At 40.0% G+C, this 27457-nt stretch overlaps 2 protein-coding genes across 3 annotated transcripts; one reads left to right on the forward strand and one right to left on the reverse strand.

Moving 5' to 3' along the window:
- Window positions 1-486: 486 nt before the first annotated feature.
- gpnmb (glycoprotein (transmembrane) nmb) lies at window positions 487-13379 on the reverse strand. 2 transcript variants are annotated; one of them, XM_042506676.2, is made up of 12 exons: window positions 13144-13379; window positions 11451-11600; window positions 11210-11371; window positions 8002-8175; window positions 7760-7921; window positions 7321-7644; window positions 5743-5802; window positions 5388-5579; window positions 3772-3877; window positions 2561-2781; window positions 2334-2424; window positions 487-1207 (listed from the first exon to the last, which is right to left on the reverse strand). In XM_042506676.2, the coding sequence occupies exons 1-12, from the start codon at window positions 13211-13213 to the stop codon at window positions 1054-1056; spliced, it is 1866 nt and encodes a 621-aa protein (XP_042362610.2). In that variant the 5' UTR covers window positions 13214-13379; the 3' UTR covers window positions 487-1053. The 2 variants fall into 2 exon arrangements, with proteins under 2 accessions (XP_042362610.2, XP_042362611.2); XM_042506677.2 differs by having other exon boundaries at window positions 11231-11371; window positions 13144-13375.
- LOC121958074 (polypeptide N-acetylgalactosaminyltransferase 15-like) lies at window positions 11259-26741 on the forward strand. Its single transcript, XM_042506934.2, has 11 exons — window positions 11259-11394; window positions 17973-19360; window positions 19509-19675; window positions 20964-21168; window positions 22279-22446; window positions 23656-23773; window positions 25061-25255; window positions 25663-25794; window positions 25892-25993; window positions 26074-26217; window positions 26317-26741. Exons 2-11 carry the CDS (start codon window positions 18828-18830, stop codon window positions 26506-26508), a joined length of 1956 nt encoding a protein of 651 aa, XP_042362868.1. The 5' UTR covers window positions 11259-11394; window positions 17973-18827; the 3' UTR covers window positions 26509-26741.
- The last annotated feature ends 716 nt before the right edge of the window (window positions 26742-27457 follow it).

The raw sequence follows: 27457 nt of genomic DNA on the forward strand, positions 1-27457 counted from the left end.
GTGATGAGAAAAAGATCTGAGAATTTCAACCAAAAAAACATTTAATGATAATTTTATTTTTTTATCATTTAGTGCTTATTTTCAGGTATGTTTTGTGTGACTTTACTAATTTCTTGCTAGTTTTGGGGCCATGTATTGTTAAGTTGCTCCTTGCCTTCTCCCCTTGCTTTTGCAAAGAAATCAAGCCAATTTGCATGGGTCTAAAAGGGTTAAATATGACACAAAACCTACTGATAGGATACACCTCAGTGTATCCTACCCAACATTTGTAAAATATTGTCCCACTTGTCCCACTGTTAGCCTACATGGAAGTTTTCTTGCCATAGTGGATCTGTTACCGTCATAATGGCTTTCAAAAGCTTCACCTGTAATTATTAAAGTGAATGTTTAAAAGAAAAAGCTTTCCACCGTTGACTCATCTGCAGGTCATTTGTGATAGTAATGAAGTGAGGTCTGCATAATAAAGACAGAGAAATCTTGAAAAGATGAGTGATTAGTTGACAACCTTTATTAGTCCTCGAGTCAGGTTTTCCTTGAATTAGTTTTTAGTAACAGTTAAAAAATTGTAACTGGGGTGGAGCATGCACGTGTCACTAGTAGTACAAATTTTATATTGGAAAACCATCTCAAGGATTTCATTCTTCTCTTTACAGCTTGCGACAGCTCTTGGCACAAAATTTGCACAAAATCATTTCTTTTGATCAGAAAACAATCAAGACTTGAACCCAGTTCATCTCCTAGCAACTACTTCATCCAATGACGAGACAGCACAAGGAGATCAAAAGGAGCAGTGCCTCAGTCAGACATTTAACAGCCTTGTAAAACATACGCTAATCATACACTGCTGTAGCCAACACTTTTTCACAACTTTAATTAAGCCACAAACAACACATCAGTATGATTTAGTAGTATTTCTCCACAGACAATCTATTCCTGCTATACTGACTTTTTAATTATTTAGATTTTTGCTTACATTTGCATATGTCAATTGTGCTTTTTCTTCAGTATTTTTGCTGTTTAGGGCAGCCATGCTTTGGCGCAGCTCTATGAAGCCTACAGGGGGCGTCTCTCAGTGAGCAGGTGATGGCTCTCTTCGCTGGAGGGGAAGAGAGCCTCCTTCAGACGGACCATGCGACCTCTGACCCCAGCACGGCCACAGGCATCCTCCACCAGGGACCTTCGAATGGGACGGTACACCTTGTAACGCCTGGGAGAGAGGTAAGGGTTGACAGGTTGGAAAAGAGGGACACAATTAGTGCTGGAAATGAGACAAAAAGAAATGGCCCTTGGATATCGTGTGTGGAAGCACAATTCTTAAAAACTTTTTCAACCTGGATCCTCTTTTGCCATGTTTTTGTATCTAAGTGATCAATGGAGACAACCATTTTTGGAACTGAGAAAGACCGCCTCAGCTGCAGCTGCAAAACAGGCTTCAGTGTAATTCCAAGGGGCAACTGCATTGTAAATTTATGTACTTTAACTCTTTGAGACCTGAGAAAATTGGCTTGATTTTTTTCAAAAACATGGAAAAAAGGCAATGAGCAGTGAAAAAAGAGACGACCATATAAGTTTGTTACAAATAAGTAAAAAGTACAAGAAATTTGCCACAAAATTGGTAAAAAAAAAAAGAAGCAAGAAAATAGAAAGAAAAAAACAAACAAACAAGCAAACAAGACTGAATTATGATAATTCTGTGGCATCATTTAAAATATGTTATTATGTTCTTTGCTTGACATTGTCCTAAACTTTATAAGAATAATTTTCTAAATCCACCAATTTCTTTCAGTTTGTGGAAAATTTCTTACCACTTTGGCTATTGCCTTTTTTTTTTTACCATGTTTTTGACATAAATTGCACTAATTGCACTCAGGGTTCAAAGGTTTAAATACTTAGCCAAAGATGAGCAATGTTGCTCCAAGTTTTAAAGGGTTAAAAGTGCTTGTTGTCGCCACAAAAAAACTAGTTATAATAAAATGACATTGCCAAGAATCGTCCCAAGCTTGGCACACCTGAATAAATAAGTCGGGCCACATTGGGTTGACCAAATTGGCTAAAACTCTTAATGATTGAGATGAGATTAATGACACTTCAGAATGGGGATGGTTTGTTTTGCCGATTCTCGCTATTGACAGCTATCATTAGGCCGTTACCAAAGAGACCTGGTACACCATTGGCCCAAACTTGGCACCAGTCATGCCACTTCTGGTTGAGACTCACGATGACGTGGAACGAGACCACCAAAATTGGTCCAAATACTCTTCAGTGGACAGGGTCAATGTTGAAAAATACAGACATTTCTCTTTAATACTTGTCAGTTATACAAGACTACTCACTTGCAGACCAGATAGGCAATGAATGCAAAGACAGCCACCAGCACAGCAGTTGAGGAGAGCACCACCTCTGCAGCATGAGAAGTCTTGGACACTGCGAGGACAAGAGAGCAGCAGTCAGAGGGACAGACAGAACACATGAATCTTTCCGCTTCCCACAAAGCTGCTAGTTAAAGAGAATGGATTGTAAACATGTAAGATATTAGAGCAAATGTCCATGTGTAACTGACCAGGTGCATCCTGGGACTTGTTGATGGTGACGGTGGTGGTGGTCAAGGTCAGGCTCCTGGAGTCCTCCAGGGTGATGTTAACACAGTAGGTGCCAGGCTCCGGGAATGTTCGCGTGAGACGCACCTCACACTTTGATAATGGTGGCACGTCATCACACATAATGCCACGCACCTGAGTACAGGTGGGGTCTGAGACGATGGTGCAAGCTGATGTTGGGATGCTGAGGATAAGGGGATGGAGAGATGAAGGGTTAAATCCTTTTCTTTATCTAACAGCTTTTTCAAAATGTTTTTATTTGTAATTGCCGTAGCATTAAACAACTACATGACATCTGTAGGAACTAGAGCATTGATACTCAAGTTACAGCCCACTGGCCAAATCACCCAACCATTTTCTATTTCACAATAAAAATAAAGTGATTCACACTGGGAATAGTTTTTGAACTGTTAGTATACATAAGATGCCAGAGTGCATAAAACAGCACCAGAATAGAGCTTGTTTGTCAAAAAGGTGCCAGTGGAAGATCCCCGCACTCCCCGACAGTAGTCGTAGCTAAGCCCCTAATGTCCTAAACTTCTAGAAACATCCTAAAATCATCGAAATGTCTGAAAACCCTAGAAACCTTCTAATATCCTAGAAATCCCCTAAAAGCCCAGAAATCCCCTAAAATGCTAGAAATCTCATAAAATCCTTGAAATGTCTTAAAACCCTAGAAATGTCATAATATCGAACCATCCTAAGATCATAAAAAACCTCCTAAATATCCTAAAATCCAAGAAACCTCCTAAAATCCTAGAACTGCAACTCACCTCTTGTCATTCTGCAAAAGTGGCCCCCAAGCAAAGCAAGCTGAGTAGCTCTGGACTAGATGGTGTTTTAGTTTTCACAGATGGACTTCTAATTGTGCTATAACTTGATTATCTAATCATCTCTAATTTCATTGTTGACTTATCATAATTGTGAAACTCTGACTGTGATTTTGTATCACTTAATCCGTATTTAACTGTTGATCATTAATCTCTGTGTTGTACTAAATTATTTTTATGACCTAGAAATGTTTAAAGCATATGCTATATGTGCATACTAAGAGAAATTAGTGTCACTTCAGGACACCTGAAACCTTTCTGGAGATACAATTTTTGGTTTCCTCCAACAGCAGTCAAGAAAAACACTAGTGTATTTAACATGCATATAGAAATGATATACTCACTTGCCCAGACATTTCACCAGAAAGCTGATGTCAGTTTTGGACACTCTGGCAGCCGACACATCCACGATGCGACTGTTAGGCTGTCTCTTCAGTGCGTACTTGGGCTCTGTGGGGAACAGATTAAGGCAGTTGGTTTTAGAACGGTAATCACTTTCTTGTAACAATAAAATCATATATGAGTGCTTGACTCCAAAGGAGTCAGGAGGGGGAAAACTGAACCATAACAACGAGTAACATTTTGTTGAAAAAGTCCTCCCTTCCCATAAAACTGTAAATACTAAATCGTGCTAGGCTTTTTTTTGTTGTTGTTGTTTTATATGATTTGAGCAAAAAAAATCACCTGAGGATTCAATTTAGGGCACAAAAGGCCAGTTTCCAATGACCACCACAGTGTGGCTCTTCGCCCTGCTGACTGGCTGACTGGAGCTCTGTTCTGCTCAGTGGAGCTGGCTGTCCTCTAACAGCTGGACAACAGTAACGTTTTTAATCTCTATGGTGTCTACTTGCTTACTTGAAAATTACAATGAAACAAAAGGATTAGAGCAGCATTTGAGTAATTATAATATTAATATATTTAGTAATATATTTGACCATGTGAATAATAACATATCCTTACCATTGAATTGGCTTTGTGCCATCCTTGTGACATAATAATAATAATAATAATATTATTATTATTACTACTACTACTACTACTACTACTACTACTACTACTACTACTACTACTACTACTACTACTACTACTAATAATAATAATAATAAAATCAGCCACACTTCAAATTCTGAGGCTGTAGGGATGCTCAACTTGCTTTGCCCTAGGGCCACTTTTGTGAAATGACTGGAGGTCAGGGGCCTGCATGTTAGTAAACAAACATTAACAATATTTATTTGTTTTTTGTTTAACTTAAATAAATGTCCTGTATTCACACATTTTGAATTATTTCCAACATCTGCTATCCTCACGCATCTTTGTCACAGCTGTCACCTCATGTACATTCAGAGTACAGAGGAATTATTTTATTATTATTGTGAGTAAGAGAGTATTTGCTGTCCCATCCAACACCCTATGCGGGGTCAGATTTGGCCCACAGGGCTTAAGTTTAGCATCACTGCTGGAGAGGCACTTCAGTTCTTTAAACTGAATGCTAACATCAGCTTGTTAACACGCTTGAACTGGCAAGGCTAACATGCTGATGCTCAGAAGATATAATTTTTTTTACAATGCATGCCATCATAGTTTAACATGTTAGCATGTTAACATTTGATAATTAGCAGTTACCACGTCTGAGGATGATGTCATTAGTTTTGCGGGTATTTGGTTGTGAATCAATTGCACAATAGACAAAAATACATTCTGCCGTAATGATGGCATTAGAGGAAAAGTCAGTGGAAATTCATCCTCTTGGTACCTTGAATGTCTTGTCAAAATTGAGCTACATCATTATTCCCTTTTTAAAAATAAGGATCATGCTATTCTAATAATCCACCATGTTTTTCCGATGATGTTTTTAAAAGCCACAATGTCTGCCAAAATGTCTGACATTGGTGTCATCTGATGGCAGTGTCATAGCACCAAATGACACAGTGACAGACAGCGATGCCAGCTTACCACTTACCAATGATGGTGATGTTGCCTGTGAAGGTCCCGTGGGCGTAGCGGAAGCACCCATTGCTGTTGAGGCGCCTGGTGCGGCGCGAGGCCAGTGCAGTGGGGTAGGACTCTGGGGTTGGCAGGGGCTCAGTGGTGGGCATGCCTGTTGTCATAGCAATGGGAGAGGAGGCGGGAATGGGCGGGGTGCTGGGTGGCACTGAAACAGGAAACAAAAGTCGCAAAACATGGACTCACCTGATGTGTTTATTGTGCAAGTATTTTAAAGTCAAGTTATTGGGTCTTCCTTAACATTTCTCAGTCAGTCTCACTCACTTCCTCTCATATACACACAAACAAACACTGTTAGCCGTGGAGCTCACCCTGTGTGGTGTCCATCTTGACAGTGGCAGCGTGAGTAACGGGTGGAGGTGTGGGAGCCTCTGTAGGAAGACAGACAGGAATACAGTTTGACACATCTACTTTTGTGGGGTAACACTTCAATGATCTCTGCAGGCAAAGTCACTTCTTGTTTTGGCTTGACCTTCAGAGTCAGACTGCAGGACCAGTCGAGTAAGAGCAGTGGTCCAGTGCCCTGCCCAAGGATCGCTGCTTTCTGCTTGACCTGGTCGGTTTATCAGGCTTTTTCTTACTTACCTTTTGTATGAAGCATGCATATAGTTTGTCTGCTTACACACTGTATAAAATCATGTTGAATGTGCTTATTGCATTAAAAATTAAACTTAGATTTTCAACAGCAACTTTTATTTTACTTTTACTTTTTATTTTATTTTATTTTATTACTTTCGTTGGTTTTAACTGTACTTTTTTATTGGTTTAATTCTATTTCCAGTTCTTTTATTCGTTTAAATTCATATGTGTTATCCTCCTTGAATTTTCAAATTTTCAAATTTATTTTTTTCAGTTCTGACTCACTCCCTTGTGTCTCATATTGGTTTGTTCTTCAACTCAATTATTATTTTATGAGTTTTTATTTTTATTTGAATGGATTTGATCCACTTTTATGGTGAGTTGACGGCTTTGTTGTGTGCTTGCAACTTGTACCTCACACTTTGTGCTTCCACTGGGACTGAAATGTGCTATAGAAATAAAAAGTGTTTGTTCCTGTTTGTTTGACTACATGTGCATGAATGAAGTGCCAACATACTCACTTGCTTGAAACAGAGCATTAAATTCTTTTGGCAGTGGTGTCCGCAAATGGGGGCCAGGAGGAGGCCATGGCCCGAAAATACTTGCAGACTAGCATTACTGTGTTTAAGAGTCTGTGTTGCACTCATTTTTAAGCTAGCAAAGGTTGTGGTATCATGTGAGACTAGACAACCTAAGACATCCATTGGTACCCACTATGTTGGCATAGTTTGTCAGGAAGAGGGCTAAATAAAGCTCCAAAGTTAGCCTAAATTTTGGTGCAGGACCAACTGGCATGCTGATATTGAAAGGGGTCCCTTGAACTCTCACCTCAAGATATTTGGATGAAACTTGGTTCTGTGGGTATTCACAAGTCTCCCCTAAACTTGAGAAGGCTTTTTCCCAGAAAATGTTTTGTTCCTTATAATCAATGTACTCCCTCAAATTAAAACTGTAAATTTGTCTTTATAAGGAAAGGACAATGGGTCAATTAGAAGAACAATGAATGGTCTAACGTAGACAAATAACAAAGGATTGTTGTTGAAATCAAAATATTAACTGTCCTGTATTAATTATATACATCAGATAATAATAATACTAGTGTATATACTACAACAGCATAGTCGTGTTTCTGGAATACAGTTGTGGCTTTTGGTTTTGATTTGCCGCCCCAGGATTTTTAATGGCCCCATATGGCCGCCCCTATGAAACATTTCAAGGGGCGCCACTGCTTTTTGGCCTGATCAACTTTAAAGCCACTATGTGTAGGATGTGTTATCTCTGACCTGGCACTGTATGTGTGTGTCCAGTACCTGTTGGAGGTGGTAGCGAGGAGCTCCTCTGAGTCGGGGTGGCAAGAGTTGGTGGACACTCTATAGGGAACGCTGCCTCCACCACCAGCTTCACGCTCATTTTCCCCAGCGTGCTGTAGGTGTGTGTGGTCAAGTCACGGTGTGTCACCAGCTGGTTCCCATCTCTGAAGTCCCAGATATAATCAACAGCAGCTGCGGTTTTCAGGTACCCGCTGGGGTCATGAAGCTGGACTTTGAAGACCACGTCCTCACCACGGAAGAAAACATTCTCTGACTGGTTGACCGCAGCCTTCTGAGAGATGTTGACCGCCACTGGGATCTTATCTAAGAGAGAGGGTAGTAATAAATAATTCATCTTCCAGGTTTCTCCCCCTTTGTAACTGTCTGTTTGGCTGAAAAACTGGAGCAGGCAAAGATGAAAGATGAATGTGTGTAAAACCTGTGACGTAGAAGACTGTGTTATCAGTGGTGAGGGGGCTGTACTTCCTTCGCTCACGCTTTCTGTAGACCATGACCTCGATGACCTCTGCACCCAGAGGGATGCTTGTGGTGTTGATGGTCAAACTGGAGGAGGAGCCGTCACATGTCTCGTAGTACTGGCCTGAAGATGAAAGGACAGTAAAACAGTTACTTATTTTGTTTTTGCGATTGCAAGTGTGCAAATCTGTAAATCTGTCTCACCCAGTGTGTGCCACACGTAGACGTAGCTCTTACGCCTCCAGTCGTTGCTTTGAGGGAAGGGCTTTCCATCGGGGAACACATTGCATTTCATCACATCTGTACACTTTCCAAAGCCATAGTCGTCCAGCCAGGAAGTCCAGTTATACACGTAGCCAGAACGCACCTGTCCATTGGCTGCTCAGAGGAGAAGAGAGTAAGGTTATTGAATGAATGAGTGAATTGGTTTGATTTCTTTGAAAAACCTTGGGAGAGGCCAATGAGAAGCTTATCAACACTTGGCCCAAAAAAAAATAGCAAGAAATTAGTAAAAAGTTACAAGAAGATTACCTGAAAATAAGCACAAAAAGAAAAGTTAAAAAAGACTGTAACATAATTTTCAATATACAGTTATAATGATTAAAAATATACATTTTTTCTGGACATTTTTCCCTACTTTTTTGATAATTTTCTACCCCCCCCCTCCCCCCTACTTTTTGGGTCATTTCCTTCATCATATTTTACTAATTTCTTGCAATTTGTGTGACATTTCTTGCCAAGTTTGTCATTGTCCTTTTCACCATGTTTTTGAAAGAAATTAAACCAATTAGGTTTCAAAGTGTTCAATAGCCTGTGACGGGTGTCTGAATGCAGCACAAAAATACTGATGCTGAACTATGTTTTAAAGGACTGAAAACCAAAAACACTAAAGCTGCACTAATTTATACTTTTACATCAACAATTGGTCAAATGGCACTTTTATTGTGAAAAGAGTTGCTCATAGTGGCAGATCATGTAGATAATGATCTCCCGACACTGCAGTCCACTTCAGGTGAATGGACCATTTTGGCCTCTTTCAGATAATTCTTTTGGTTTTATGGACTGAAACTCTAATATTTTGGTTTAGTCTGTTCATATCGCATGTGTAGTGCATGGATTGTTCTGTTATGATCCGTCAGGGGCATGCTCAGTCTCAAACTGTGTGCACCATTTTTCAATAGTTTCCAGGTTGAATGACATGTTTCCTCAAAACTGTGTGAAAAGGTGCACAACAGACTTTGAGGTAAGTTTTCTCCTGTTTGGTGGCTGTGTCAGTCAGCAGTGACATTAACATAAATCAATTTCTGGTATTTTTTTTTTTATTATTGTACATAGATTTTTTTGTTTGTTTCTACTCCACACTTGCTCTATCAATGTAGATATAACTTAATGAAGCCCCTCTTTTATTAAATTGAATAAACCTTGCAGTATTTTAAGGCAGTGTGCCTGCATAACACAACATTGTTTAACACAGTGCTGTTTATGTATAAATAAACATTTTGCAACATTTTGTTGTGGCTGAACGCAGCCCAGGTGTCTCTCTCCCCCTCCCTGTCTGTGTGTGCATGTGTCTGAGTGTGAGTGGGTGTTACAGGCAGGTGGTGGTTCCTGATTGGCTCCTTTGAAGGGATGATCTCACCGGATTGGTCCAACTGTGTCACATGACTTTTTAAAACCAGGATGACAATTCTTCCCTCCTTTTCACCTCAAACACCACAAATGCCAGCATCTAGATTGTGTATTTTGTGAGATTCTGTGTAAGTAACTTTACAGGCAAGCCTTTCACTACCAATGCTTAGTGTAATTCAAATTAGTAACTTTGTTTGATGTTTGAGAGCCGGTTGTTTAGTTTTTAATTTGTGATTTAAGGCTTGTTTTGCAGAGAACTGGGCAATGTTATTAGTTAGTATTCTTTTGATTATTTACTGTAAACATAGTAAAGTAGTTAAGCAGGAGAGAGAAGCCCTTTTGTTGATCATGCTTTCCCTTGTTTCATAAGATAGATAAGATAAGTTGGATAAGAAGCTTCTCTTTTGTTTAACTTTTGTTTTTGGTTGGGTAAGATTAGGGTCGACAAGAGTACTTTTGAGAGTGCTTTTCAGCACAACAACTCAAACCACCTTTTTTTCTAGCAGCACAAAGCAAGTGTTCTTCAGCAAAATGTGTTTGATAAACCCGTTGTATTCTACCTGCTCAGCACCAAACAGCAGACAGACACAATTAGTGGTTGGTGAACATACAGAACCAAACATTTCCTTCAAGTGTTGGTGGAGACAAAAACCAGAGCTGAAGGAAAATGAAAACTGGACAGACTCTGAATGAATGCTAATGTTGCCCTTTGTCTGTTGAATGTTAAATGCTGTGTTCACGCTACCGGTGTCTTAAGACTCAGGCTACAAGTCATTTTCAATGGAAGCTAGTGACATGAAGCTACAAAGTGACACCTGACACTTGTCGTTGCATGATGAGTTCGACGCACTACAAATCAAAGTTGAATTGGCCTCCAATGACGCAGCGAAGCCCTGCTTTTTGTTTTACCATATTCCCATGATGACAAAAATGGCTTGGGCAATGCTTCAGTGTCAACTCTGTGACAATGTGGCTGGCCAAGCTGCTTTGTCGCTCATAATTAAACAGGTCATTAACCCATTAGAACCTGGTTTGGCATCAGTTATGTTTTACTGCTTTCAGATTTAAAGCGATGGAACCTGAAAAATTTGATTTGATATCTTCTGAAAACATGGAAAAAAGCCATTGAGTACTTTGGCAAGAACTGTCCAGAAAATTGCAAAGAAAAAAGTAAAATTGGTAAAATGTGACGAGAAAATGGCTTGAAAATAAGCTGTGGGGAAATTATTAGATATTATCCAAAAAAAAATGTCCTGAAACAATATTTGTACTATTGTGTATTTAAAGTTATGTTACAGAAAAAATATATATTTTGCACTTTCGCAGGGTCATTTTCTTGTCTCCTTTTGTTTTGTGTGTTTCTTTTTAGCCATATTTTCAGGTACTTTTCTTGTAACTTTGTTTTACTAATGTCTTGCTAATTTTTGGGCCATTTCTCGTTAAAATGCTCATTGCCTTCTTCCCATGTTTTTGAAAGAAATCGAGCCAAATTGCTCAGGTTTCAAAGGATGAAAAGGCAAATGTTTGCCATCATATCAACTTCTTTAGGATGATAATATTTCAGTTGTATGTTTACAGTTTGTTGCGTTGCCACCAAGTGGTCAAAAAACTGAATGAATGCTTCTTTAAGTGTTCTTGTTACAGACTGATAAAATATAATTCTGTGACTTTTTTTTGTCTGTAGGGTTTTGTATGGCTGTCTAGTATGATGCAGTGGTGTTTTATGATGGACGATGATGTAATGTGTTCGGGGGCGTGGCCTGGCCGGGCTTTTTGGCAGCACCTGAGGCCTCGAGCTCCATACCATCCTCACAGTGCTCATCCCAAACAAGGTCCCCATTGGCATCCTCCTTCTGGCATGGAGGGTACTCCAGCTTTGCAGTGAAGGAGATGCAAGAGCCGTTGAGAGCCGGGCTGTCACTGGTCAGACGAACTTTGGGTTTACCTGCACAACAGTGGATGTTCCAGGTGAGTAACTCAAAAAATAATCGAGAGAATTCAGAGAGAAAAATGACTTCACTCACCTCTGTGGTGTGTGAGCTCTTTTAGCTTTGGGTTTAGTGGAGGGTAGAGGTAATCATCCCATGGGTTGGTGTCAGGATCCCAGCCAGGAATTGGTGGAATTGGAAATGGTAACTTTGCTGCATGCTTGTGAGGGAACATGTCAGCGTATGCTGGAGAGAGAAAATAATGCACATATTAAGACTTTTCAAGCCTCTTAAAATGTTGTGAGGATCACTGAGAAAAACTGAGAACTTATGATTGTCCAGGAAGGGCCACCTTGTGAAGTGAAAACTTTTTGTTTTTAAATTTATTTATTTATTTTAATTTAATCATGCACATTTGGAGGAATTTATTAGAAAGTTCCCTTACCTTTATTTTGGAAAATGTCAACAACAGAAAATGTCTTATTATAAACCAAGTTCTGCTTTAAGTTTATTTTGCAAACATCACTTATTTATGTGTGAGGGCATGATTGGCTTTAAACTAAAATCTAATGTTGCAATTATTTTATTTTTTTATCATGGAGTGAACTTTTTCTGTATCACCTAATAAACAGCGTAGAAAGTAATGAAAACCCATGAAACCTGTATCAAATTAAATGGTCTGACACCTTGAAAGGAGAGATTTACCTGGGAATCATTTTGAGGAGCAGATTTCTAAATGATAATGATGAGATTGGTGTTTGTCTGTAGTAAGATTTAAATGACATGTTTTCAGTTGAAGCTCCCTGTGACTGTCCTGTGTTAATTATACACATAATTCCCTGTGTGGGAATATAGATGGTGAGCGATAGCACATGAAACAGACAAATAAGGTTTGGAAAATTTGAAATAACATTTAAACACCATCTTTTCTTTGAGGGAGATTAAAATAAATTTGATGGCAAAAAATATCACCCTTCATAAACATATCATCATCTTGAAGGACTTTGTGATCCCAAAAATGTCTTTTATTTTCTAATTGTATTCCTCTTTGAATTTCATGCTTTTGTTTCTGGCTTGTGTCTTAATTTTGAGAAGATGATATATTTTTAAGGATGGCAGACAAAAACAACAAATTCCATCCATGTAATTTGATTAAAGGAAAGTTTGTGGCAACACTTTTGTGTAAGCAGAACTCTGCAGATAATCAGGCAGTGGCTTAGCAAACAAAGGCAATATAATATGCAGTTGTTACAATTTTTAAAAAAAACAAAAAAAAAACTTTTGTTGATTGCTATAGATAACGTGTATCAAATGTATGTTTTGGGATTGTTTCAGGCTTAATTCTCCTCTTTGGAATCCTAAATAACACCAGCTGGATATTATTATTATAGAAATTGAAAAGGATTTTCCGTTTGAAGGTTCAGATATATTCTGTTTATATGGATGTAAAGTCGCTTCTTCTGTGTAGACAGTTTTCTGACCGTCAGTCAGGGAACACGCCTTAATTAAGCTCATGAGACTCTGAGTGCAGAGAGCTGGAAACAGCAACTGTGAGACAAACATCGGATATCAAAAGTCTGTTTGACAATTAACTGCGACATAACCATTTTACCCCAAGGCCCTAACTTTAAATCATTTCTGTCATTTCATAATATATAATTTGATTGAAGTAGAAGATATGAGTCTGTAGGTCATATTTCTATAGCATATTTTGTCATGAAAAACTGTTCAGAATTATCTTATAACTTTAATTAGGCGAAAATCAACGGACTAACTGTAAAGCACTTACTTTTGCGTCCATCAACTTGATAAACAAAGTAGGCACAGACCAGGAGAAAACCATATCGCAAGGCGTCCATTTCCACTCTTCTGCAAAAAAAAGTCAGTATATTTAAAAAACAAAAAACCTGACCCCCTCCTCAAAATGCCCAATAAAAATAATAACAATGTTCACGGACTGAGCCTGTCCCTGTCTCTACTCGTCCAGCTCCACTTCCCTCTGTTTGTCCTGATGTTCAGTAATTTAATATGGGGGCCGCTGAGCGCACAAACATGTGATGTTTCCTAACAGGACGCATCTCATCCCTTATTAAGTCTCCTGGATGCAGGAAACTCATGAGAGACGAGATGCGCACGGACACGCAATTTGCGCACGACCGCTCTCCCTTTGCCCCGATGAGGAACTATAAGGCTTTTAATTTAAAAGAGCGTTTAATCGAAAACTGCTTTTGATGTCTTTGATTATTGATTTGTCGTTAGTCTATTGTAAATGTGATGATAATATTTTGATACTTTTATAAAATAGATTTGCAACACATTTCTCTCCATACGTTTATTTTGAGATTTTTGTCCATGAACTTTGATTTGATCAGATTTGATTTTAAATTTTACTGGACCAAAAATAAATACTGTTTTCATTTCAGATGCAAATAACTGGACTATTTCATACGAAATACATCTTCCACTTATATTAGGCTATCTCTTGCCCAATGGGGAAAAAACTGTTTAACAAAAATGACAAACGTGCCTAAATTTGTAGAATAGGCTATTACATGTAATGCACATAATTGTATAGTAGAGATCATTTTTAAAAAGATGCCATTCGTGTTTCTAGCTTAGATGCCTGTTGACCCTAAATGTCCAGGAGAGCACATGACTATTATTTGATGCATTTGTCTGATCGCGCTGTGTCACGGTGAAGACGCACCGCACCCGGCTGGTGCGTGAGCTGTGAGGTCCGAGCAGGGTATTGCGCCACAGCTGCACCCACGAAAGCAGAAGGAATGCGTATGATGTGGGGCAGAGTTGTGATGATTTTCAACAAAATCCAACATGTGATTAACGTCATTATTTCAGCGGGTCTTCTGCTGTCACAAGGAAGAGTTTGGAAACTGCAGCATCGGGCTGATGTCTTAAACTCATTTTTTTTTATACAAAAGTCAAGGGAGGAAAAAAAACGTTTTTCATCAATGCTGCGACACAGAGAGAGCAAAGTCTGATTTGTGATCATAACATCTTTTGTGTGGAATAATTGGAAAACATACAACTATGTTTAATTTACTTAAAGTTGCGATTGTATTCCCTCAATAGACTATTGTGAATGTAAAAACAACTATTTGTTACTGATTTGGGCAACAATTTCAAAGCCGATGAGAATCAAAAGAGGGGACAAGAGAGATTTTTAAACATTAGAACAGGAGGAAGCAACTTACAGTGAAGAATAAATTCTAATATCCATATTGATTGGTGCCAAGAATTGAAAAAACAAACACTGCAATGACAGTAGCCTAAATTCACCCACGTCTTTACTATTCAATTAGGAAAAAGCTACACGCTCATATAAAATATAAGGTGATCGTGATGATGTGTGTGTGTGTGTCTCTCATGCTTCGTGACAACAGATAATAACGCATTTCAATGATTTCCTAAAGATGAAGTCAAGTCCATAAAAGAGCTGTGAGACTTTTTTTGGCATAACACTGCAATTTCATTAAGGGCTGGTAACATCAGTCAGACACAAACAGCAAACCCAAGTTAAGCCTGCTGAATAGATTTCACGTGTGATCATGTGTTATCAATATAACGCCAATAATCGCGCAGTTTATCGTGAATTCATGAACAAAACCTCAAATCTGATTTATTCATTCCATCTCCGTGACAGCGAAGAAAAATCCATCCACTGATGTAGGCCACGACGAATGACCGAAAGCTCCGGGAAGAATCTAGTAGGTAGACACAGTTAGATTCCTTTAAATTGGTCGAATAAACAAGAGAAGCAGTAAAAAACCGTCAGTACTGTTCGTAATCCAGTAGAGGGCAGCACCACTCCGCAGCTTCTGATGCCCTGTAGGACAGCTGAGGAAGTTAGTGTGGCACTTCAAGATGTGGTACACACACACACACACACACACACACACTCACACTCACACTCACTCAAATCAGATGAGACCAGTTGGCGTAACTGTAGATGCCACATGATTGCACAAACTCAATTACCTATTACTGAACATCACTTTGTACAATATAACTAAGTAAAATCACAAACTATTACAAGGTAACAGTCAGTCAGTCATTTTCTGTAACCGCTTGTCCTCGTAAGGGTCGCGGGGGGGCTGGAGCCAATCCCAGCAGTCATCGGGCGGATTACAAGGCAACTAATACTGCACAATTCTTTAGAGCATATGGCTGCAACTATGTTTTATGCTTATTATTTATTAGTTTGCAGTTTATTTTCCTCATTTTATTGATCATCCTTTATCTGTAATATGTCAGAAATTGTGCACTGACAGTTTCCAGAATCCAAGGTGACATCTTCAAGCAAAGGTTGGATCAAGTCGATGTTGGTCACAAATCATTTACTCAAGTCCCAAATCCTAAAATTTGAGTTTCCACCACTGAACCAATATGCCCTTCCCCAAATGCAATGCAATTTTAATGAGGTGATAAAAGATTACAATTATAAACATCATGAATGCTATTATGTATTTACCTGTCAAGTTGAGTTGCAAGTCTATTTGAATTTGTCAAGTCGAGTCTGAAATTCAAGTCTGTCTTGAGTCCCAGTCATTTAAATCGAGTCCACACCTCTGTGTTTAAAAACCCAAAGCAGTTTCCAGGCATAAAAGGTTACAAAAACAAACATTCAGTCAAGAAGCTGGAACCACTTATCTATTGACATTTTTACTTAATAATTGGTCAGTTAATCAAACTGCTGCAGATTAATTTCCTGTTCATGGACTTTTAGACTTATCAGCTAGTCGGTTTTGGCTTAATCTCAATCAAACAGAAGTTACAGGTTGGAAAACAGAAATATGAATGAACAACAACCCAGATATGCAACATGCAGCCAAAAGTTACTGTTATTCTCTCTCTCTCTCTCTCTCTCTCTCTCTCTCTCTCTCTCTCTCTCTCTCTCTCTCTCTCTCTCTCTGTACGCATGTGCGTGCGTGTGCGTGTGTGAGGAGGATACATGTGAGTACTTGTCGTGCCTTCTCATTTACAGCTCTGGCTTCTCCTTGGATGGAGGAATGTAGGCACATTCCTGAGAATGTGGACTGGACCCTGGACCGTGTGTGTGTGTGTGTGTGTGTGTGTGTGTGTGTGTGTGTGTGTGTGTGTGTGTGTGTGTGTGCGTGCGTGCGTGCGTGCGTGCGTGCGTGCGTGCGTGCGTGCGTGCGTGCGTGCGTGCGTGTGTGTCCGCGTCCGTCCGTCCATGCTCTCTCGGTGTTTATGTGCGTGTCTGTGAATGTGCTGGCAGTGGAAACTTCAATTCAGAGTGTGTTTTGGCTGCAGCACGGGACATATGGGAGTGTTCACTGTGCAGCACTGGAAATACATGCAGACTTTCTTCCTTTTCAATCTTCAGGCTTATAAACATTATTCCCACAAGAAGAAAGAAGTCAAGAGCTGGTCACTTCTCTCTGTCTCTGTGGTCTTTCATGTCTCTTTCATTTCCACCCCTGTGTGCAACACCCTCATCTTGTTGCTCTGAAGCCCTGCTTTGCTCTTTCAACTTCTCAATCTGTCCCTCCAGGTGTCCCCCTCCCTCCTCTGTGTACTGTAATCATAATCATCAGACGCCTTTCTGCCTTGTCATCCTGTGACAAGGCAGGGGAGATGAGTGTCTTTGTGTATCATTGGAGGGAGGCAGCTGCTAATCCCACCCACCCAGTCAGACAGAGCAGCCCCACCAGGATGAGAAACTGGTCTCCAACACATCCAAACTGGCTTTAAGGCTCCCACTGGCTGCACTGCCGAGCATAGGCCTTTTACAGCTCCAGTCAACCACAACACAGAACAGAGATTGTGAATCAGGCTGACACAGATGGTCTTCATTTCTAGTGATGTTGTGAAGAAAATTTGGGCACGGTCTGACCTTTTGTTGGCTGTCACCACAAAGAAAACATCACCCTGAGGTCACTTGGAAAATGCATTAGGAAATTATTAGACCTTTTCCATTGAAACCTTACATGACTTTTGGGTGTTTCCCTTAACCCTTTGAAACCTGGAGTGACATTTTCTTTATTGTACTGCTTTCAGACACCTTTCATAAGTAATTAAACCTTTGAACCCAGAGCAAATTAGTGCGGTTTCTTTTTTTTTTTTTCAAAAACAAAAAAAGGGGGGGTAGTTAGTGGAAAAATGACGTTTATAATTATCATTATAACATTTCAAATGTCACAGAATTACTATATTGTTTTAATCACTTTTTCCAAGTCTTGTTTGATTTTTTTTAACCCCCACCTTTATTTCTTGTTTCGCCATCTTTTTTAATAATAATAATGACTATTATTAATAATCAGAATAATTATAATAATTATTATTATTTCCTCAGAGTTTTTTTTAGGTATTATCCAAGTGTCTTGCGAATTTTGGGGTCATTTCTTCCTTTGTTGCTTATTGCCTTCTTACCATGTCTTTGAAATGAAGCCAATTTGTTCCGGTTTTCAAGGGGTTAAACTTCTCATAATTAGATTTTGGTGCCACATGCTGCGTTCAATTCAATGTGATAAAGTAGGAAAAAACCATATACCAGTCGCCAAACAAGTGGGAAAATTCCAGTAGTAAAAAAAAAAAAAAATCTAACCAAAACTTACTGAAGCCTTTGTCTCCATTCAGTTGAAAAACAGCAGCCTGCGCTGCCAAGATATCCTCAGAGAACCAGGGAGATCGAAGCTGCGACCGCCCCGCTTCCCGGCACCGACAGACGGTCATGGGACTGGGAGGCCCGCCGCCAGCTGGCCGGAGAGAGCATCTTTGATGTGTGACGCACCGGAGAGACGCCTGCACCAAGCCGAGACTCTTTCTCTCTCACATACACACTCACACTGGAGGAAATATAAAAACACTGCCTCATTCCACTGCAATGTGGGCTTATTTATAACTTAATGTTCGCTCTGGTGGGAAACATCCCGAGTTTTGAAATTTGGAGTTGCATGGCAGGAATACTGGCGCCATATGATATTAAAATTAAGTCACGGCCATCAAAATACTCACAAATACATATTCTTATGCAGCTTTGCAAACAAACTGAATGTGTGTGTCGGCCGGGTTTTTTAAATCAGCAGTTAGTATAAAAGGGTTTTAAACCCTGTTATTATCTGAGCTATTGTTGCGTTGAGAAACGGCTCAGTGGACAGGTGTAGGAGCAGGTGGATGTATCAGGTGCGTCTTCAGATGAGGTGAAATTTGCGCGGGCGTTAGGACCGCGGGATGAGCTGGATGAGAGGCACCTCCACCCTGAGAAGAAGTTGAGGGTTTGTCTTGAACCTGCCTTGTCTGTCTGCCACTCGTGTCTCTGGTCTGCTGCTCAATGGATGCAGCGCAGAGCACTGATGGGCGAGATATTATTTTTTCTAGTTTTTTGGATAATCCCTGTCGAGTCTCATCACTTAAGTGAAATGTAACTTCAAAATTGAGTCAAAGCTCAAAAATGGGGAAGTCAAGACTCCTTTCTCCTCTGCGCTCTTCATCATGAAGCTGTGGGGCAGAGCTACAGCTGTCCGGAGGAGGGTGCTCTGCCTCTGGCTGCTGCTCCTCGGGTTCGCCCTGGTTGTTCTGGCGCTGTCGGACCTCTTTACTGGGGACCGGGACCACACTCATCACAAAGCTGGCCCTCCCCTCCGCCCCCTCCATGGGATTCCCAACGCACCGGACCTAGAGGTTATCGTGGACTCCCGGGACCCGGCATTAGAGCTCGGTGTAGATCTCGCCCCGCTAAAATCTCTGCAAGAAGACCAGCTTTTATTCGTGCCATCGACACAGGGCACCAAGAACCCGCCGCAGCAGAAGAAGGGCAGTTATAAGGTGCTTCTGCCCGGAGCGAATAAGGATACGCGCGCTCCTGCGCCTCCGACGCACGGTGAAATGGGGAAAGCGGTACGGCTACACCTGGAGGGCACGGAGAGGGATATGGAGCTTTCCGCGCTGCAGAAGTACGGTTTCAACGAGGTGGTGAGCGAGAGGATTTCACTGCATCGCATGCTGCCCGAGGCGCGCCATCCGGAGTGAGTGCACGGCGCAGTATCCAAAGCGCACGATTGAAACAATAAGCCAAATCGTTTGCGCTGAAATGATCCCACATGGGTATTAAAGCGCGTTTAAAGTTATTGAAGTGGTCGTTTTGACAGTGTGAATTTGTTTTCCACTTAACAGGTGTTTGGGGGAGCAGTACAGCGAGTCACTACCGTCAGCAAGTGTTGTTATCTGTTTCCATGATGAGGCTTGGTCCACGCTCCTGCGCACCGTGCACAGCGTGCTGGACACCGCACCCAAACAGTATCTGCAGGAGGTTCTTCTGGTGGACGACCTGAGCCAGCACGGTGAGTCCATCCATCCATCCATCCATCCATCCATCCACACTGTAAAACCTGAAAAGACAAATAAATAAAATAAATTTAAAAAAGCAGTTGCATTGAAAAATGCAAGTTAATATACTGGTACTTCCAATCTGTTTTATATTAATTATATCTAATTGTTAAGTTTACTTAAAATTGAGTTAGATTTACTTAATTTTGTAAAGTTGTTGCAACTTTAAAATGACAAGTTTAATTAAATCAATCAAACTTTTAGCAACTTGAGTAAACCAAGTTCACTGAGCTACACATCTGGATTCTGCTGGTTGCAAACTAGTCAATCACATTTGTATATTCTTCAACATATTAACAAAACAGAACTTTCAGATCTCCTAACTTCATCATTGGCAAACTTGTCTTTGTGATGATCATGTTGAGTCAGACTAGCTTAGTTTACTGCAGCTGCTAACAATTAGAGCAAGGTAATTCCACTTGTCATTTTTAAGTTGCAACAACCTCACAAAATTAAGTAAATACAGCTACATCTTTAATAAATCTAACAATTAGATATAAAGTAATCATAAAATAAGATTAATGGTTATATTTATTTTTCTTTTCTCAAAGCAATCGGGTTTTAAGATTATTTTATGTGAGATCAACTTTTCAGATTTTACAGTCCATCCATCCATCCATCCATCCATTCATCCATCCATCAATCCACTTGACTTGTACTGACTACATGTCCAAGTTTAGTTTAGTTAAGGTTATTAGGATCCCCATTCACTAATGCCCAAGCATCAGCTAATCCTCCTGGGGTCTGACACATAAAAAATACAATATAATAAACAGTTACATATGCTATATACATTCAAAGATCAAATTACATACAAAACAACAATGAGAACAAAAAATGAATCACATATCAAATGTGACACACTTCAAACAATGTCCGCAAACAAGATTTCATAATTTCATCATGTGATTTACTGTTCGTTCATGCAGTTAATTGCATTAAATACTCTTTTGATTTTTTTCTGAATAGCGACTGTGATATTTATTTTAACAACACGATTTGGTAAAGAGCTCCATCCTGTAATGTCTCTGTAAATTAGAAAAGATATGAGGAGCTTTGTCCTTGTTCTAGGCGGTAATACATATCCTGAACTGGCATGTCTTGTCTGATAATTATGCTCACTATGATGTACTCTTCTTGATCAATAAAATTGTGAGGTTTCTTGTTGTTTAAGACATTACTGAAAAAGTTCAGAAGACTATTGGAATCTTCTGTCATTTCTTCTGTCTACTCACTTCTCAGGTCACCTGAAGAGTGTGCTAAGTGAGTATGTGTCTCATCTGGACGGGGTGCGTTTGATTCGTAGCACCAAGCGCCTGGGTGTTGGAGGGTGCCGCACTCTGGGCGCTGCCAGAGCTGCAGGGGAGGTGCTGGTGTTCATGGACTCCCACTGTGAATGTCAGAAGGGCTGGCTGGAGCCACTGCTGGAGAGAGTGGCTCAGGACAGGTGCTATTAACTCTATTTATCTACAAAGATAGTGAACAGCAGTGCAAGATTCTTGTTCTTCTAATGCATACTCATTTATAAAGCTCATTATCTTGTTGATTGAATGCCAAAATTTAAAATGTAAGATAGCAAGAGTTTTGAATGAAGAAAAATTAAGATCCAGACAAACACTTGATTGAGAAAAAGCAGCAGCTGTGCCCAAACACTGTGTTCTGCTGTTTGACAGATCCACTTAAGAGAAGTGGGAAGATGGAGGGCTCTGAGTTATCAGTTGTCCTCACTCATTAGTAAGGCACTGGTTACATGTGCTGTGTGTGTATCCAGAGCTCAGCTCTCATGATTTGGCTCTAGTCTTGTGTCTCAGGCTGCCTGCGGCGTGGCTCTAATTAGACTAGGTAATTAGGCTGAACTCTCAGACCTGGAATCTGCAACCACTCAACTCTCTCAGCCACATGTTTGACCCTTCTCCCATTTCTCGCTCTCTTTCTCCCCCCTTTAATCTCCTCATTCCATTTCCTCTGAGCATCACTTCACACATGGCCTCTTCTGAGAAATATTTCAAATAACATATGTGAACCAGAACAGACCCCAACAAAGGACAGTGAGTCTCTAAACTTGGCTTCAGTGACATAAGCCTGAGACACACTTGGATATAGACAAACACACACGTACATGCACACTGCTGAGAAAACATTTTTTCTTTCTACAGCACCAATCTCACTGCACACTGTCTTTGAATAATAAGTGAAAATGTTGGCTGGACAGGAATTTTAAATGTCCTTGTTCTTCCAAAAATCTTTGACTGACAGAAACATGCCTCTCATTTATAACATCAGCCTCATTTTGAATCACCCTACTCCAAGGGTGTAGATTTCATTTCAAAATTGGAACAGGGGGTTATGGGGGGTCCTCTGCCAGAAAATTCTGAGCAACAATTGATGTCTTGCTTCCTGGTGGTTTTTCATGTGCATTTTTGTATCAAATCAAATGTCAAAAGTCCTCTGCTCCTTTCATGTTCTCAATGCTCATGTTCTAAATATTGAGGAGAAAATGCCCCCTGCGTCCCCCCTTAAAACTGACTGTTCGAATGGATGTGGTGTCTCTGTGCAGGACCAGAGTGGTGTCCCCCATCATGGATGTGATAGATTGGCAGACCTTCCAATACAATGCCACCCAGTGGCCGGTTAGGGGAGTGTTGGACTGGAGACTAGACTTCTACTGGGAATCGAACCCTCCACTGCAAGACAAGGACCCAGACTCAGCTGTTCGACCTTTGCAGTGAGTTGATAGCAAAATGATATCAGGGCTTTCATGACACGATTATTAACCTATAACAGTTGAGTTTTACTGAGAAGTCATGTCGAGGAAGATCTGATAAAATTAGCTGTTATCTTTTTATGTTTGTGAGTGCAGATTGATGTTGATCTGTACATCATTTAATTTTTTTTTTCTTCTTTTTGGCCAACGTTTTCTACCATCAGGGTTTGGAACCCTAAAGTGATTGCAAGCAGGACTATAGGGGTCATGACATAATAAACAAGTTAGAAAAGTAAATAAGAGAAAAACATGTATTATGTAAGTTTAGTTTGTTTTTTCAAACACTTTCTCTTATCTGTACAATTTTCTTGTGAAACCTCGTGTAGTTCAACCTCTTGAGGCATATTAAACATTTTCTGATTAACAAACAAAGGAGGTAAAAATCACCCCTTGCTTTAAAGGAGCAATGTGACAGATTTAGTGGCAGTCCAGTGATGACGACTGCACGTTACAACCAGCTTATAGACTTATCTAATGTGCCAAGCTTGAACTGCCGGTTAGGATTCCTGAAGTATTTAATGTTCAGGAGGTTTTTACTGGGAGCTGAATTGTTCGCAGAGGTCTCTTCCTCTCTAAAACAAATGCACCAGGTGATTAAAACAAATAAAAACACTGAATACAGCAGTTTCATGTTACCAATCTGTGTTTTTACTGTGCTGTTCAGCACAACACAGATGAACTTCTAACTATGATGGGCGACATGAATGGCCCTTTCTAGAGCCAGTGTTCGGTTTGTCCTTTCTGAGCTACTGTAGCAACTATAAAGGACTCCATAGATGAGGACTTGCTCCCTATGTAGATATAAATGACTTACTGTAAGGTAACGAAAACACAACAATTCTTATTTAAAGTGATTATACACTGAAGAAAACATGCTTATTGTATTATATTCCATTTCTTCCAGTGTATCCCCCAAAATCTTACACACTGAACCTTTAAATGCTCATAACTCATAGATATATGTAACTTCTGACAAGGAGTGTGATTTGTTTTAAAGGCTCAGAAGCCAAAATGGTAAGGAACACTTACTGTACAGTATGTGATGGGATCTGTTTGTCCGTACTAATTAATACTCTGAAGTTTGTAATATCCCTCTGCTCCAGTGACACAGACAAATTTTCCTGAGTTTGTTCTTTCCCAGTAAAGTGACGCTGATTCTGTCTCCAACAGGAGCCCAGCGTTAGGAGGTGGAGTTGTGGCCATGGACAAACATTTCTTCCAAAGTGTGGGAGCCTACGACCCTGGGATGCTACTGTGGGGAGGGGAACAAATTGAGCTGTCAATCAGGGTAAAGCAAAAAATACATGACAATATATATGTTATCGTCTCTCCATCAAAATTCTTCATTTCACCTCCTCACCAGGACAGAGAGATGACAGATTTTTGTTTTTCATCTGAAGTCACATGAGCTTTTTTTAGTGATGCTTTGCTTAGTGATTCAGTTGCCTTCTGTCCGGGCTCAGGAATGTGGTGCTGGGACATGATGCCTTTTGCAAATGGAAATCTCAGGTTGAATAGTGGTCTAGGAATGTCTGGGCCATTTGACAAATGCTCAAGTATGAGAGCAAAATGTGACTTGACCACTTGTTTTCCCATGATGATCACTGAAAGTAATCTTTTGGAATCGTAGCATGTTATTTGGCAGATTAAAATGTAAAAAAAAGCTGCAATTTATAGCGATAACAGTCAATATGCAACAAAAGATTATATGTGCACCAACATGCAAAACTTGTCATACTCTTCTACAGGGGTGTAAGAAAATATCAAAATACTTCAGTGTTGCAGTTTTATGCTTTATGATACTCTATTGATTATCAAGAACACTTTTTATTTTTTTAGTCTTTAAAGCAGAGATTTGTGGTGGTGGTTCATTTTGTGTTGTGTTTCAACCACTACATAGCAGTGTTGCAGTCTATCTTCAGCCATTTGACTCTTCCACTCCGATGTAACAACATATCTTTAGTGTAAACACAAAGAACACGGGCCCATGAAACCTGAAGAGGGAATGTGTCTAGCTCCTAAAGATCTATTTTGAAAAATTGCAATATATCGCCTTGCTTACAGTATCACAATATATTAGAATATATCAAAACATAGCCTCTATATCGTGATACATATCACACATTTTCCTACAAAAAGTAATGCACCAAAATTTGAAAACATCCCATCATGTAATCATGAGGCAGTAATTTGTGTATAACCCACATATTTAGGTTATATATAGTAGTAAAGAAGGAAGTGGTGGTCCTCAAGGAGGCAGGCTGTTGTGGTGGATGGGTCACAAAAAACAGAACTTTCCCCGGGAGACTGGTGTTCAAAATGATGTGAACTTTGGTGAACGTGAGTCATTATAAGCTACATCTTCGCCATGTTTTTTTCACCCTAAACCTAACCTCTAACTTTTTGTTCAGCACATTAATTTCCTGTTAAGTACATAGCGTCATTTGTAGGCTGCTAATTTGTAGGATATCATATGAACCGTTGAATCACGCAGCCCCAATGTCCTGCTGCTTTACCGAAAAGGCACACAGAAACAGAAACTACAGGGTTTCAAACCTGTTTATTGCTATCCTAGGTGTGGTCATGCGGGGGCTCCATGGAGGTGGTTCCCTGCTCCCGTGTGGCCCACCTGGACCACCACCACCTGTCTTACAGCTTCCCAGACCAGGACCTGCTTCAGAGGAACAAGATCCGGATTGCAGACACCTGGATGGACGCATACAGGAAGATTTTCTATAGGAGAGACACACTTGCTCATTTCATCAGGCAGGTATGTGTGTTTAGTGTATAGGATTCGGTCAAAGGATTATTGAGTTTAACATATACAAAAAAGATCTGAGGACGTAATTTTATTTCAACAATATTTTTATTTGGGGTTTTCAATTACAACAGATAGTACATATAAATTATACACAAGCCTTGGCAGCCAATACCATAAAATGAAAAGACAAGCACAAAACACAAAGAAAAAAAAATAAAACAGGTGAAAAACAGAAGTTACAGTGATTACAATTTACAGAAATCTTGAAGATTACACAGGCTATAACACTTTATGTTCTTATTTCCAATTGCCTCGACCCAACTCCTGTTTTTGGTTTTATTGATCTTAATCAACATTTTGTTTCAAAAAACTCCATGAAGCTCCCCAGATATTATGATTTTATTTCTTTTCTGCAGTCAGAGAGCCCAAACATCACAGAACGTCTGCGGCTTAAGAGGAGTCTGGGCTGTAGGAACTTCCACTGGTACCTGACTACAGTTTATCCGCAACTTTACATCCCCCAGGACAGACCTGCACTGTCAGGAGAGGTAACACGCACACATGCACACACACGCACACACCGGATTTACAGTACTCATTGTTGGACATGACAGACTGATGTGTTGCCTTTGTGTCTGTTTCAAGCTGTACAATGTTGGCACCGGCAGCTGTGCAGACTTCCCCCGAGGGCAGGGACAGCAGGGTGGGGCCATGACCGTAGCACCATGCAGTGGGACAGGCAGCCAGGTAACTATGACAACAGTTGTGGAAATCAAAGGCTGACAGGTACCACGCAGTGGCAAAGATGATCTCTCTTGTCATCGCAGCACTGCGATCTAAACTCTGACTTTGAGGTGCGATGGGGTCCCATGGGGGCTTTGTGTTTGGATGCCAATGGAGAGAGGGTGGTCTTATCTCTGTGCCCTACACACAAACCAACCGCCAGCAGACTCCAGTGGAAGTTTATAAAGGTAGGGAAGATGGTTAAACCTTATTGTCGTACCTCTGAATGGTTATATTTGCTCGCGGTGGGCGTTTGGCTCACTTGGTGTGTCTGTTTTCTGCTTCAGCTGAGCGGTCAACTAGTTCACCAGCAGTCTCAGTTATGTCTGGAGGTTGTAAAGGAAGGAGGGCTCTCACAAAGCAGCACAAAAGAAGTCAACACCCAAACCAAGACAGGAGGTCTCTTCCTGCGCCCCTGCACCCATCACCCCAGACAGCAGTGGCACTTTGAGCAACTAGTAGCTCCTAAAAGTGCCTGACATAGAAAGCACAAAGTGACTGATTGATTTGCAAGATGTGAATCCCACGCAAATATTATGATATATGTGAGATACATAGTGGCATATACAGTAGTGAAATGGTGTAAATCAATACACAAAATATAACATTTTGCTTCACTTTGCCACTTTTCCCTTTTGTTCCTGTTTTAAGGATTGCAAATACAATTTAGTGTGGTTTAATAATAAACAACAGATTATCTGAAATAATAACATACATGATATGATTAATGAAGTCTTTATTTAAAACATTTTTTTAGGAATATTATTGTATTTATGTACATTTAATCATCTAAAGTGTGAAAAACATGTAGAGAATTTAATTCATGTGTAAATGCAAATCACATTAAAAACAAATACATCTCTATAAACAGAGCTCAAGTTGGATGGAACTGATTAAATAATAAGGAGACTGGATAAGTATCCATCATAAGACAGTACCAAATATAAATCTATGGTAGATTTTTGTGTATTAGAGATTTTTTCTGGAAAAAACGTTCATGTAATGCCTGGCCACACGCTCCAAACAAATAGGGAGCAGCTCTCTTACCATTTTTTTGATCTAATAAATAAACAAAATAAACCCACAAAATGTCAAGAACCGGAATATTCCTACACCTATTTTTCTTATTATAGTAAACAGAAAGCTACAAATGCTCACCTTTTAAATTCAAATTATTTCTTTCACAGAACTAAGACAAGCTTAACTACCTTATTAACTAATCATAAAACGCACTTCATTCAAACACAACAGAAACAAAAAACCACTAAAGACTTCTCAGTTAGTCTTTCCACTGTTAAAACAACCACCAGCTGTGGTTTGATTAAAACAAATCTTTTATTCGCCAAGTTAGATGTGTAAAGAGACTGTCTCTAATGTTACACACTGTTTTCCCCTGTTGTCCTCTCTGCCCGCTGAGCAGGAGCTCTC

The sequence above is a fragment of the Plectropomus leopardus genome, chromosome 17, assembly GCF_026936395.1.
Source record: "Plectropomus leopardus strain MGB_pleo_1.0 chromosome 17, ASM2693639v1, whole genome shotgun sequence".
Lineage (NCBI taxonomy): Eukaryota > Metazoa > Chordata > Actinopteri > Perciformes > Serranidae > Plectropomus > Plectropomus leopardus.

Coding starts and splice junctions, on each gene's coding strand:
- gpnmb (XM_042506676.2), bottom strand. CDS start 13,213: ATGGACGCCTTGCGATATGGTTTTCTCCTGGTCTGTGCCTACTTTGTT. Junction 11,601..13,143: donor TCAAGTTGATGGACGCAAAA/GTAAGTGCTTTA, acceptor TTCTCTCTCCAG/CATACGCTGACATGTTCCCT. Junction 2,425..2,560: donor CAAGTCCCAGGATGCACCTG/GTCAGTTACACA, acceptor TTGTCCTCGCAG/TGTCCAAGACTTCTCATGCT.
- LOC121958074 (XM_042506934.2), top strand. CDS start 18,828: ATGAAGCTGTGGGGCAGAGCTACAGCTGTCCGGAGGAGGGTGCTCTGC. Junction 19,361..19,508: donor CCCGAGGCGCGCCATCCGGA/GTGAGTGCACGG, acceptor TCCACTTAACAG/GTGTTTGGGGGAGCAGTACA. Junction 19,676..20,963: donor GGACGACCTGAGCCAGCACG/GTGAGTCCATCC, acceptor CTCACTTCTCAG/GTCACCTGAAGAGTGTGCTA.